The sequence below is a fragment of the Chionomys nivalis genome, unplaced genomic scaffold (genome assembly GCF_950005125.1).
Source record: "Chionomys nivalis unplaced genomic scaffold, mChiNiv1.1 scaffold_29, whole genome shotgun sequence".
Lineage (NCBI taxonomy): Eukaryota > Metazoa > Chordata > Mammalia > Rodentia > Cricetidae > Chionomys > Chionomys nivalis.
The window spans coordinates 459,548-474,310 of record NW_026646888.1 but is presented as its reverse complement, the minus strand read 5'-3'; the positions used below and the strand labels follow the sequence as shown (position 1 = coordinate 474,310).

The 14,763-nt window shown below is 43.5% G+C and overlaps 1 protein-coding gene and 1 pseudogene across 1 annotated transcript; both read right to left on the bottom strand.

The window, feature by feature from the left end:
- Nucleotides 1–749, bottom strand: LOC130869069 (spindlin-2-like; annotated as a pseudogene).
- A 12,398-nt stretch (nt 750–13,147) lies between these two features.
- LOC130869087 (spindlin-2-like) lies at nt 13,148–13,899 on the bottom strand (the record flags this gene model as incomplete). Its single annotated transcript, XM_057761178.1, has 2 exons — nt 13,148–13,328; nt 13,463–13,899. Coding segments are annotated over 2 exons (618 nt in total), but the record flags the coding sequence as incomplete, so codon positions are not given.
- Between the last annotated feature and the right edge of the window lie 864 nt (nt 13,900–14,763).

Here is a 14,763-nt window from a genome sequence, read left to right as displayed (position 1 = left end):
ATCATAGACATAGATATGGAAGTCATTATCCAACTTGATGAAATGCACGGAAGGTTTGGTGGGAACTTGGTAAATAATTTTACCTATCTTTTGGGTTCCATCTTTTTCGTTGTGCTGCACGCTTTTGCCTGCCAAGGAATCCCTGCCTAATTCCAAATTCACCCCTATTGGAGGACATCCTGGCATAATGTGGAGGTTGCTTTCAATGTAGTCATCTAGATGGTGGTAAAGGTACACAACTGGATCTTTCCTGTAGGTAATGTAGAAACAAGTCTTCATGGTCTGCACCTCATCTTGGACCACCCCAGTCCACTCCTCCATAGAGCCTGGCATGATGTGGAGGTTGCCTTCAAGGTAGTCAACCAGGAGGTGGTAAACGTACAAGACCGGATCTTTCTTGTAGGTAATATAGAACCAGGTCTTCATGATTGGCACCTCCTCTAGGACCATCCCCTTCCAGTCATCCTTAGAGCCATTTGTGCCCTCAAATGTATGTTTCACTGCTCTGCCAACTATGGTGTTTGAGAGATGAGTGTCTGTCTCCTGAGGAAATGGTACTTGTTAGGCAGGAACTTAAGGTTTAAAATCCTTTCATCACTGTGAAGCTCCAATCCATAGACACAATCTATCCCATCATACTTCAACAAATAGAGAGAGGGATTTGTTGGCAGTTGATCTAGAATGATGGCTTTCCACTGGGTGACTGGTTCATTGGCTTCCTTCCAGCTTTGAGAAATTCTGCGGCCGACAATATTATCCAGGGCCTCAAAAGGTCTCCTCAGTTTTTGCTTCTGGAGAGATGACCCATTCCTCTTCTGGACAGGTGGAATGCATCTCATACTAAGAGGCATCTTCATCATGGCTGTAGACTTACTGAGATAGGCCACTGACCACCTGGTCCGCTGTTTCTTGGATATCTTGCTTTGCTTGGGCTTCATAGCTGCCCACTCTCTAGGTTGAAAGAACTTTCCTTCTTTTAATTCAGAAACCAAGTCGTGGCCTCAACCATGAGTGCCTGCAAGGACAACTAGGGGAGGCTATGAGGTCAAGGCTCTTTTCTGGAAGAACTGTGGTGCAGGAGACAAAGATATTGATCAACAGGTTTGCATACCTAACTGTAATTTTCTCTTAAGAAATAAATAGGACAATTTGCAAATTTTTCGCTACAGCTCAGTATATCAATCTCAGAGACACATTCCTGCTGCCCAAAGGCAAATGACCTCCGCTGAGAAACCTACTTTTTGACTGACTAAGTCAATGAGAGGAGAAGGTATGCCTATCCCCGAAACGAGTAAGAAAAATCTGAACAGATAACAAAGAATTCGAAGGACATCCACACGTCTCCTTCGACATCAAGCTAATAGGTAGGGGGCTCAATCCAAGACAGCCTGCCCAAGGTCATGGCACTCCAATCCACTGGCTCTCTGTATTGGGTCTCCTGATCCAGACCCAGGTCTATTACATAAAGCCATTCTGTGTCTTCATTGTGGAAGTGAGTACTGTGAGACCCACTTCAACCTGAAAGACTCATTATTCTGGGAAACAGCAGCCATTGAGAAATAATTAGTATCTTTTAAAACACCTCTGGACAAAGAGGAGCTTTGCCATTTTAGTGGATTGATGAATTTGATATTGTTAGCAAAGATAAAGTGGGAAGAATAGCTGGCATTCACCATCCCCACAGCTATCAAATATAGGAGCTGGTAACAACAGAAATGGTGGACCCGCAGGACATTTGAAGGAAAACTTTTTTGTATGACAGAGGTCTTAGTTGCGATGGAAACATATTTACCAAAAGAAAATGTCCTACCTCTCCAGATTCAATCTTCCGGAAATGTTCAGGTGCACAAAGCCTGTTGAACAGTTGTGGAGACCAGGAGCTGCACTGTCCTCCTCAGGCACTGTGAGGATAATAAAGCCACCTTCATGGAAGACTAGTGCTTTGAGTGGAACAGAGTTGCTGCCCAACGAACCAAGGCTTTGTGACATCACCAAGGCTCTACTTATGTCAGAAATCCCCTCACAAGCTTGTTACTTCCCTATTTACCCACAGAAACATCCAGCATTCAGCTCCTCAAAAGCTGTATACAGCCACCAGGGGACCCAAAATAAGCCCCCACTCATCTTCCCAATTACTCAAGTCACACTCTTGCCCAAGCAACTCAATCCCTGTATCTTATTTTTCTGAAAAAGTCTTTGGTGTCTGAGTCAACAAATCACATGAAAGTTTTTTTTTCTTAGATCCCATCTCTCCATTGGTTATCTTCTATTGATTTTTTCTTCCTTCATAAATAATAAATTTCAAATTTCCACTTCCTTTCCTCCTCCCCCTAACTACTCACGCAACCACCAATCCTCTCCACACCAATCCAGTCCTAATAGAGGGCAGGGTACCTTGACCTGTGGGAAGCCCTTGCCCCCCTCCATCCAGATTGAGGAACTTATGCATCTACATATAATATGATCGATTAAAGCCTGTATGTGCAGTACAGACAAATCCCAGTGCCATTATCATTGGGTTCTCCTTCTGCCCCAATTGTCAGCCACATTCAATGCTTCCACTTTGATCCCATGCTCTGTCAGTCCCAGCTTAGCTGGTTTTGTTGATCTCCCATTAGCTCAGACAGAGTGTCTCAGTGGGTGGACCAAGCCCTTGTATTCCTTAGTTCTTTGCTCTTATTCTCTCCCCTTCATCTCTTCAACTGGAGCTTGGTAGCTCAGTCTAGTTTTCTGATGTGGGTCCCTGTCTTTATCTCCATCCTTTTCCGTACAACAGTTCTATGGTGATACTCAAGATAGTCATCAGTCTGATTATGGGACAAAGCACCCGTAGTGCCTAGGGACATGGCACAGTGCAGGCACCCACAGCTCACCTGCCCAAGGTCCTCGTTGGTGTCACCCCATGGCTTTCTGGGAACCCCTCTAGAGAGAAGCCTCTTACTAACCCCAGAATGGCACCCTAAGGTTGAGATATCAACAGTGTGTGTGCATTAACTTATGGGGGTGTGTTTGTGTGTTTAAGACACAATAACAGCAGATGGATTATAATATTGAAATTTCTTCTTATCCTGAGAAGAATACTTGCTACAGAAACACTATCACAGTGGTACTGAGAGTGTAGGCTGTCTCAGCATGGAGAAGTAACTGGAGCAAACCCCTAGTAGTTCAGCTCAGTGGCCCAAGAAAGATGGTCAAGGAAAGTCAATGAACTCAGGGATGGAAGTTAAAACTCAGGCTAAATAACATTCCAAATCATTTAGGCGGAACATGAGACACTCGTGCAACAGTCACAAGTGTCTAAAATGCCTGGAACTAGAATCTTAGGGCAGGAGAAGTCCTGGAGCTGAGAGTGCATGCCAAAAACTGACAGAATCTGGCAAAAGACATGTAAGCGTAACTAGCAAACATCCATGGAAACCATGAATGGGAGAAAACCCTGAGAAGTCTGCACAAAAACATAACATCTTGACAATTCTGAGATTTAATGACAAAGGAGAGATCTTAAATATGTCACTGTCACTTGGTGATGATTAACCCACTCCATTGCAGTGTGACCCCCTGACATGTTTAAGATACCTCTCAATTCTGTCTATATATTTACAGAGAAATTCACATTGCTTGCACAGCTTAACTAGCAGCATGATTTACCACTCAATCAAAGGCAAAGCAAAGAAATCATGGACATGTTGTTGAATGCTGATGATGTTGTTGGGAGCGTTTGTGGGTTTTTTCTTAAAGGGAAATCATTGGTCACACAAATGCATGAAGCAGAGCCTGTCTCTGCCATGTACCTGAAAGCATGAAAAAAATAAACTAAAATAGATTTTTGTCACATACTGGTAAATTTTGCTGCTATGTCCAAATATGTGTGTTGCAGGAGCTCTTTCTGCTCCTTCAGGCTATAGCAACTGAGATAAAGGCCACTGGGGTGTGGTGTCTCTCTCTTTCAAAATGGAGCAACTGCCTTCAGCTTGCTCTCCTGCATCCATCTCCACATCCAGCTACTAGGCTCCTCTCCTCATCCTGCAGAGGGCTGTTGTCTGGCATGGCAATCTGTAAGGTTTGCCCCTTAAAAGAAATAACCATTTTATGAATCATAATTCTAAACTGGTGTGGGAGATTGTTTGTGACTTACACCTTCCTATGTGATGAGAGCAACCAGGGTGTGAAGGGGGTGCTCACTGTTCATGTTGCAGAAGCCATGGCAGCAGGAGTAGGAGGCCTCTCATTCTCTGTAAGGAAATCAGTAAACTTTGGGACCAGTGAAAGGATGCCGTGAAACATCAAGGCTTGAGCTTTCAGACCGCAATTCCTCCAGCTAGGTTCTGGGTCTCCACAACCTACAAAACCTCCTGAGGCCAAGTATTCAGAACCAGAAGCCTGTGTGGGCCATATCACATAAAATCGTAGTGAGGACACCAATCGTTTTTTTTTTTTTATGTACATCCTTTTGTCCATCCGGAAACATTTGTATTTCCAATAAAGATAACTTGCTGGCTCTTTGTTGTCCTGAACATGCTCTAAGTTGATGGTGGGGCATTCTTACATACCTTGCTGTGTTGTTGTGAGACCTTAACGGGACAGCAATTGTTTCAGAAATCAAAGGCAGTTAGGTTCAAACCTGTGGTTAGCAGTGTGCTGGACACTTGGGTTGCCTATAGCTAATCTATGGAAAGATGAATTTCCTAAGAAGGGTGGCAGCACACATGGAGGCATGTAGTCTTACCTTTTCAAATGACCCATTTTGTGGCCTTACATCAGGCTCCTCTATTCTCCTCATCTTGGTTTCTTTACCAGATTAGGACAAAAATTAAAACTCAATGTCCTGGACGTGAACACTGAATGAGTTATCTATGTGAGATCACAGTGACAGAGCTCATGGGAATCTGACTCATTGTACAGGCTTGCCAGGCATCAATCTGTAATCTGCCTAACTCTACTGCGCAAGTGTTGTCATGGTTGCTCCTCTGTTCCTCCTCATATGGTCTCCATCTACAGAGAACTCAGAAAAATCCACCCCTGAGAGGGCAAGTTCTTTACAAATCAATGTTTCTAGAACAGAAGAGACATAGTAGATTTATCTTGGCAACCTGTAGACACAAGACATGGGGAAATGGAAGAAGGGATTGAAGAAGATAGAGACATGGAGGAATGGATAAATTCAATCATTCATTGGATAAGTGAGTGATCCAATGAAAGAGATGGCTAATAGGATAAAATGTGCTGCATGCCCTCTGAAAGTCAGTCCAAATTGAGGGTAGATAAGGTTATCCACTAAGGAAAAAGCTTAGTCCATTTTGCCTTCTCTGTGCTCTAGATCCAGCCAGGAGAGTGATGATGATGTTGAGGAGAAGAAGGGGCGAGGGTACCAGCATGCCCTGGTACAAGTTTTCCCCCACATTGTAGCCAAATCACGTGACCTGGCACAGGTGACCTACATGCTGGGCCCTGAATGGCAGTTTGACACCTACAATCTTACTAACCAAGTTTTTGAAGATGAAGGAACCAAAACTGCCCTGTTAAAGATGTCAGGATCCTTGCATGATGGGAGTCAGGCATCAATATCATACTGGTATCCTCGGGTCTGATGGGTTTGTGGGGTCTTTGCCACACTTCACCTAACATCACTGATTCCCTAGGTAACTGATTTTATGGAGCTCGGTGCATTCATCATATCTGTGCATGTCACACAACAATGTGATTCAATGTACTACTAGTTTAGCCTGGGTGCGGGTGAGTCTGTTTATGAGTTTTATAGCCCAAATCCCACAGAACATGATCAATGACAAGGGAACAGTGTTTTACAGTTAAGGCAGTCCAATTGTTTAAATGAACTCACAGGGGTTGAATGGCATGCATAAGACCTGTGAGAGTGCAAGACAGAAAGAATCCAGGCATGACAAAATAGGTAGTAGATAAAGCCTGTCAAAAGTAAGTAGGTAGCCTGTGGTCCACCCCATTGCAGAAGAGCCACTGAGAGGAGACAATTTTCTTTAGGCAGGAGGATCCGGGTTACTCAACATGCTCCAGTGGAGTTCATATACCCAGTGACTTCCAGATGGTATGAATTAAACCATTAATCAAATGAAACCCAATTTTCTTTGCTTCTGAGTACACATTTGTGACCCTTCATGATCACTCTCTATCCTCTTAAGTCCCAACACCTCGATGTCACATCTTTCCATATGACATGTTTTTCCCTCCCGCATTATCCCTCTCTGAGATCCTACATCGTTTTGGCCACTCTCCTCTGTTTCCTAAACAGCCATCTTGTCCTCTTCCACACACTGCATCTCCATTCGTCATTCCCTCTCCAAGGGGAAAAGACCATAAGTCCTGTTTTGTTTTGAGGCCTGTCTTTCTGTGATGTCCCATCCACCAGAAACTCCATCATTGACCAAACAACATAACATCTTCACAAATTTTTGTTTTTAGAGCAAAAAAATTTCCATTGGGAAAGATACCAGGATTAATAGAAGACCTGAGATATTTCTGCAAAAAAGAGTTCCCCAAACACAGATTTAAGTCTGACCCCCAAAATTTGTGAATTTCACTTTAACAGATCTTCATCAAATCATAGACATAGATATGGAAGTCATTATCCAACTTGATGAAATGCACGGAAGGTTTGGTGGGAACTTGGTAAATAATTTTACCTATCTTTTGGGTTCCATCTTTTTCGTTGTGCTGCACGCTTTTGCCTGCCAAGGAATCCCTGCCTAATTCCAAATTCACCCCTATTGGAGGACATCCTGGCATAATGTGGAGGTTGCTTTCAATGTAGTCATCTAGATGGTGGTTAAGGTACACAACTGGATCTTTCTTGTAGGTAATGTAGAAACAGGTCTTCATGGTCTGCACCTCATCTTGGACCACCCCAGTCCACTCCTCCATAGAGCCTGGCATGATGTGGAGGTTGCCTTCAAGGTAGTCAACCAGGAGGTGGTAAACGTACAAGACCGGATCTTTCTTGTAGGTAATATAGAACCAGGTCTTCATGATTGGCACCTCCTCTAGGACCATCCCCTTCCAGTCATACTTAGAGCCATTTGTGCCCTCAAATGTATGTTTCACTGCTCTGCCAACTATGGTGTTTGAGAGATGAGTGTCTGTCTCCTGAGGAAATGGTACTTGTTAGGCAGGAACTTAAGATTTAAAATCCGTTCATCACTGTGAAGCTCCAATCCATAGACACAATCTATCCCATCATACTTCAACAAATAGAGAGAGGGATTTGTTGGCAGTTGATCTAGAATGATGGCTTTCCACTGGGTGACTGGTTCATTGGCTTCCTTCCAGCCTTGAGAAATTCTGCGGCCGACAATATTCTCCAGGGCCTCAAAAGGCCTCCTCAGTTTTTGCTTCTGGAGAGATGACCCATTCCTCTTCTGGACAGGTGGCATGCATCTCATACTAAGAGGCATCTTCATCATGGCTGTAGACTTACTGAGATAGGAAACTGACCTCCTGGTCCGCTGTTTCTTGGATATCTTTCTGTGCTTGGGCTTCATAGCTGCCCACTCTCTAGGTTGAAAGAACTTTCCTTCTGTTTAATTCAGAAACCAAGTCGTGGCCTCAACCATGAGTGCCTGCAAGGACAACAAGGGGAGGCTATGAGGTCAAGGCTCTTTTCTGGAAGAACTGTGGTGCAGGAGACAAAGATATTGATCAACAGGTTTGCATACCTAACTGTAATTTTCTCTTAAGAAATAAATAGGACAATTTGCAAATTTTTCTCTACAGCTCAGTATATCAATCTCAGAGACACATTCCTGCTGCCCAAAGGCAAATGACCTCTGCTTAGAAACCTACTTTCTGACTGACTAAGTCAATGAGAGGAGAAGGTATGCCTATCCCCAAAACGAGTAAGAAAAATCTGAACAGATAACAAAGAATTCGAAGGACATCCACACGTCTCCTTCGACATCAAGCTAATAGGTAGGGGGCTCAATCCAAGAAGCCTGCCCAAGGTCATGGCACTCCAATCCACTGGCTCTCTGTATTGGGTCTCCTGATCCAGACCCAGGCCTATTACATAAACCCATTCTGTGTCTTCATTGTGGAAGTGAGTACTGTGAGACCCACTTCAACCTGAAAGACTCATTATTCTGGGAAACAGCAGCCATTGAGAAATAATTAGTATCTTTTAAAACACCTCTGGACAAAGAGGAGCTTTGCCATTTTAGTGGATTGATGAATTTGATATTGTTAGCAAAGATAAAGTGGGAAGAATAGCTGGCATTCACCATCCCCACAGCTATCAAATATAGGAGCTGGTAACAACAGAAATGGTGGACCCGCAGGACATTTGAAGGAAAACTTTTTTGCACGACAGAGGTTTTAGTTGCATTGGAAACATATTTACCAAAAGAAAATGTCCTACCTCTCCAGATTCAATCTTCCGGAAATGTTCAGGTGCAAAAAGCCTGTTGAACAGTTGTGGAGACCAGGAGCTGAACTGTCCTCTTCAGGCACTGTGAGGATAATAAACCCACCTTCATGAAAGACTAGTGCTTTGAGTGGAACAGAGTTGCTACCCAACGAACCAAGGCTTTGTGACATCACCAAGGCTCTACTTATGTCAGAAATCCCCTCACAAGCTTGTTACTTCCCTATTTACCCACAGAAACATCCAGCATTCAGCTCCTCAAAAGCTGTATACAGCCACCAGGGGACCCAAAATAAGCCCCCACTCATCTTCCCAATTACTCAAGTCACACTCTTGCCCAAGCAACTCAATCCCTGTATCTTATTTTTCTGAAAAAGTCTTTGGTGTCTGAGTCAACAAATCACATTAAAGTTTTTTTTTTCTTAGATCGCATCTCTCCATTGGTTATCTTCTATTGATTTTTTCTTCCTTCATAAATAATAAATTTCAAATTTCCACTTCCTTTCCTCCTCCCCCTAACTACTCACGCAACCACCAATCCTCTCCACACCAATCCAGTCCTAATAGAGGGCAGGGTACCTTGACCTGTGGGAAGCCCTTGCCCCCCCTCCATCCAGATTGAGGAAGGTATGCATCTACATATAATATGATCGATTAAAGCCTGTATGTGCAGTACAGACAAATCCCAGTGCCATTATCATTGGGTTCTCCTTCTGCCCCAATTGTCAGCCACATTCAATGCTTCCACTTTGATCCCATGCTCTGTCAGTCCCAGCATAGCTTGTTTTGTTGATCTCCCATTAGCTCAGACACAGTTTCTCAGTGGGTGGAACAAGCCCTTGTATTCCTTAGTTCTTTGCTCTTATTCTCTCCCCTTCAGCTCTTCAACTGGAGCTTGGTAGCTCAGTCTAGTTTTCTGATGTGGGTCCCTGTCTTTATCTCCATCCTTTTCCGTACAACAGTGTTATGGTGATACTCAAGATAGTCATCAGTCTGATTATGGGACAAAGCACCCGTAGTGCCTAGGGACATGGCACAGTGCAGGCACCCACAGCTCACCTGCCCAAGGTCCTCGTTGGTGTCACCCCATGGCTTTCTGGGAACCCCTCTAGAGAGAAGCCTCTTACTAACCCCAGAACGGCACCCTAAGGTTGAGATATCAACAGTGTGTGTGCATTAAATTATGGGGGTGTGTTTGTGTGTTTAAGACACAATAACAGCAGATGGATTATAATATTGAAATTTCTTCTTATCTTGAGAAGAATACTTGCTACAGAAACACTATCACAGTAGTACTGAGAGTGTAGGCTGTCTCAGCATGGAGAAGTAACTGGAGCAAACCCCTAGTAGTTCAGCTCAGTGGCCCAAGAAAGATGGTCAAGGAAAGTCAATGAACTCAGGGATGGAAGTTAAAACTCAGGCTAAATAACATTCCAAATCATTTAGGCGGAACATGAGACACTCGTGCAACAGTCACAAGTGTCTAAAATGCCTGGAACTAGAATCTTAGGGCAGGAGAAGTTCTGGAGCTGAGAGTGCATGCCAAAAACTGACAGAATCTGGCAAAAGACATGTAAGCATAACTAGCAAACATCCATGGAAACCATGATTGGGAGAAAACCCTGAGAAGTCTGCACAAAATCATAACATCTTGACAATTCTGAGATTTAATGACAAAGGAGAGATCTTAAATATGTCACTGTCACATGGTGATGATTAACCCACTCCATTGCAGTGTGACCCCCTGACATGTTTAAGATACCTGTCAATTCTGTCTATATATTTACAGAGAAATTCACATTGCTTGCACAGATTAACTAGCAGCATGATTTACCACTCAATCAAAGGCAAAGCAAAGAAATCATGGACATGTTGTTGAATGCTGATGATGTTGTTGGGAGCGTTTGTGGGTTTTTTCTTAAAGGGAAATCATTGGTCACACAAATGCATGAAGCAGAGCCTGTCTCTGCCATGTACCTGAAAGTATGAAAAAAATAAACTAAAATAGGTTTTTGTCACACACTGGTAAATTTTGCTGCTATGTCCAAATATATGTGTTGCAGGAGCTCTTTCTGCTCCTTCAGGCTATAGCAACTGATATAAAGGCCACTGGGGTGTGGTGTCTCTCTCTTTCAAAATGGAGCAACTGCCTTCAGCTTGCTCTCTTGCATCAATCTCCACATCCAGCTACTAGGCTCCTCTCCTCATCCTGCAGAGGGCTGTTGTCTGGCATGGCAATCTGTAAGGTTTGCCCCTTAAAAGTAATAACCATTTTATGAATCATAATTCTAAACTGGTGTGGGAGATTGTTTGTGACTTACACTTTCCTATGTGATGAGAGCAACCAGGGTGTGAAGGGGTTCTCACTGTTCATGTTGCAGAAGCCATGGCAGCAGTAGTAGGAGGCCTCTCATTCTCTGTAAGGAAATCAGTAAACATTGGGGACCAGTGAAAGGATGCCCTGAAACATCAAGTCTTGAGCTTTCAGTACGCAATTTCTCCAGCTAGGTTCTGGGTCACCACAACCTACAAAACCTCCAGAGGACCAAGTATTCAGAATCAGAAGCCTGTGTGGGCCATAGCACATAAATTCGTAGTGAGTACACCAATCCTTTTTTTTTTAAAATGTACATCCTTTTGTCCCTCCAGAAACATTTGTATTTCCAATAAAGATAACTTGCTGCCTCTTTGGTGTCCTGAAATTGCTCTATGGTGATGGTGGGGCATTCTTACATACCTTGCTGTGTTGTTATGAGACCTTAACGGGACAGCAATTGTTTCAGAAATCAAAGGCAGTTAGGTTCAAACCTGTGGTTTAGCAGTGTGCTGGACACTTGGGTTGCCTATAGCTAATCTATGGAAAGATGGATTTCCTAAGAAGGGTGGCAGCACACATGGAGGCATGTAGTCTTACCTTTTCAAATGACCCATTTTGTGGCCTTACATCAGGCTCCTCTATTCTCCTCATCTTGGTTTCTTTACCAGATTAGGACAAAAATTAAAACTCAATGTCCTGGACGTTATCACTGAATGAGTTATCTATGTGAGATCACAGTGACAGAGCTCATGGGAATCTGACTCATTGTACATGCTTGCCAGGCATCGATCTGTAATCTGCCTAACTCTACTGCGCAAGTGTTGTCATGGTTGCTCCTCTGTTCCTCCTCATATGGTCTCCTTCTACAGAGAACTCAGAAAAATCCACCCCTGAGAGTGTAAGTTCTTTACAAATGAAAGTTTCTAGAACAGAAGAGACATAGTAGATTTATCTTGGCAACCTGTAGACACAAGACATGGGGAAATGGAAGAAGGGATTGAAGAAGTTAGAGACATGGAGGAATGGATAAATTCAATCATTCATTGGATAAGTGAGTGATCCAATGAAAGAGATGGCTAATAGGAGAAAATGTGCTGCATGCCCTCTGAAAGTCAGTCCAAATTGAGGGTAGATAAGGTTATCCACTAAGGAGGAAGCTTAGTCCATTTTGCCTTCTTTGTGCTCTAGACCCACCCATGAGAGTGATGATGATGTTGAGGAGAAGAAGGGGCGAGGGTACCAGCATGCCCTGGTACAAGTTTTCCCCCACATTGTAGCCAAATCACGTGACCTGGCACAGGTGACCTACATGCTGGGCCCTGAATGGCAGTTTGACACCTACAACCTTACTAACCAAGTTTTTGAAGATGAAGGAACCAAAACTGCCCTGTTAAAGATGTCAGGATCCTTGCATGATGGGAGTCAGGCATCAATATCATACTGGTATCCTCAGGTCTGATGGGTTTTTGGGGTCTTTGCCACACTTCACATAACATCACTGATTCCCTAGGTAACTGATTTTATGGAGCTCGGTGCATTCATCATATCTGTGCATGTCACACACCAATGTGATTCAATGTACTACTAGTTTAGCCTGGGTGCGGGTGAGTCTGTTTATGAGTTTTATAGCACAAATCCCACAGAACATGATCAATGACAAGGGAACAGTGTTTAAAGTTAAGGCAGGCCAATTGTTTAAATGAACTCACAGGGGTTGAATGGCATGCATAAGACCTGTGAGAGTGCAAGACAGAAAGAATCCAGGCATGACAAAATAGGTAGTAGATAGAAGCCTGTCAAAAGTAAGTAGGTAGCCTGAGGTCCACCCCATTGCAGAAGAGCCCCTGAGAGGAGACACTTTTCTTTAGGCAGGAGGATCCGGGTCACTCAACATGCTCCAGTGGAGTTCATATACCCAGTGACTTCCAGATGGTATGAATTAAACCATTAATCAAATGAAACCCAATTTTCTTTGCTTCTGAGTACACATTTGTGACCCTTCATGATCACTCTCTATCCTCTTAAGTCCCAACACCTCGATGTCACATCTTTCCATATGACATGTTTTTCCCTCCCGCATTATCCCTCTCTGAGATCCTACATCGTTTTGGCCACTCTCCTCTGTTTCCTAAACAGCCATCTTGTCCTCTTCCACACACTGCATCTCCATTCGTCATTCCCTCTCCAAGGGGAAAAGACCATAAGTCCTGTTTTGTTTTGAGGCCTGTCTTTCTGTGATGTCACATCCACCAGAAACTCCATCATTGACCAAACAACATAACATCTTCACAAATTTATGTTTTTAGAGCAAAAAAAATTCCATTGAAAAAGATACCAGGATTAATAGAAGACCTGAGGTATTTCTGAAAAAAAGAGTTCCCCAAACACAGATTTAAGTCTGACCCCCAAAATTTGTGAATTTCACTTTAACAGATCTTCATCAAATCATAGACATAGATATGGAAGTCATTATCCAACTTGATGAAATGCACGGAAGGTTTGGTGGGAACTTGGTAAATAATTTTACCTATCTTTGGGTTCCATCTTTTTCGTTGTGCTGCATGCTTTTGCATGCCAAGGAATCCCTGCCTAATTCCAAATTCACCCCTATTGGAGGACATCCTGGCATAATGTGGAGGTTGCTTTCAATGTAGTCATCTAGATGGTGGTAAAGGTACACAACTGGATCTTTCTTGTAGGTAATGTAGAAACAGGTCTTCATGGTCTGCACCTCATCTTGGACCACCCCAGTCCACTCCTCCATAGAGCCTGGCATGATGTGGAGGTTGCCTTCAAGGTAGTCAACCAGGAGGTGGTAAACGTACAAGACCGGATCTTTCTTGTAGGTAATATAGAACCAGGTCTTCATGATTGGCACCTCCTCTAGGACCATCCCCTTCCAGTCATCCTTAGAGCCATTTGTGCCCTCAAATGTATGTTTCACTGCTCTGCCAACTATGGTGTTTGAGAGATGAGTGTCTGTCTCCTGAGGAAATGGTACGTTGCTAGGCAGGAACTTAAGGTTTAAAATCCTTTCATCACTGTGAAGCTCCAATCCATAGACACAATCTATCCCATCATACTTCAACAAATAGAGAGAGGGATTTGTTGGCAGTTGATCTAGAATGATGGCTTTCCACTGGGTGACTGGTTCATTGGCTTCCTTCCAGCCGTGAGAAATTCTGCAGCCGACAATATTCTCCAGGGCCTCAAAAGGCCTCCTCAGTTTTTGCTTCTGGAGAGATGACCCATTCCTCTTCTGGACAGGTGGCATGCATCTCATACTAAGAGGCATCTTCATCATGGCTGTAGACTTACTGAGATAGGCCACTGACCTCTTGGTCCGCTGTTTCTTGGATATCTTTCTGTGCTTGGGCTTCATAGCTGCCCACTCTCTAGGTTGAAAGAACTTTCCTTCTGTTTAATTCAGAAACCAAGTCGTGGCCTCAACCATGAGTGCCTGCAAGGACAACTAGGGGAGGCTATGAGGTCAAGGCTCTTTTCTGGAAGAACTGTGGTGCAGGAGACAAAGATATTGATCAACAGGTTTGCATACCTAACTGTAATTTTCTCTTAAGAAATAAATAGGACAATTTGCAAATTTTTCTCTACAGCTCAGTATATCAATCTCAGAGACACATTCCTGCTGCCCAAAGGCAAATGACCTCCGCTGAGAAACCTACTTTCTGACTGACTAAGTCAATGAGAGGAGAAGGTATGCCTATCCCCGAAACGAGTAAGAAAAATCTGAACAGATAACAAAGAATTCGAAGGACATCCACATGTCTCCTTCGACATCAAGCTAATAGGTAGGGGGCTCAATCCAAGACAGCCTGCCAAAGGTCATGGCACTCCAATCCACTGGCCCTCTGTATTGGGTCTCCTGATCCAGACCCAGGTCTATTACATAAAGCCATTCTGTGTCTTCATTGTGGAAGTGAGTACAGTGAGATCCACTTCAACCTGAAAGACTCATTATTCTGGGCAACAGCAGCCATTGAGAAATAATTAGTATCTTTTAAAACACCTCTGGACAAAGAGGAGCTTTGCCATTTTA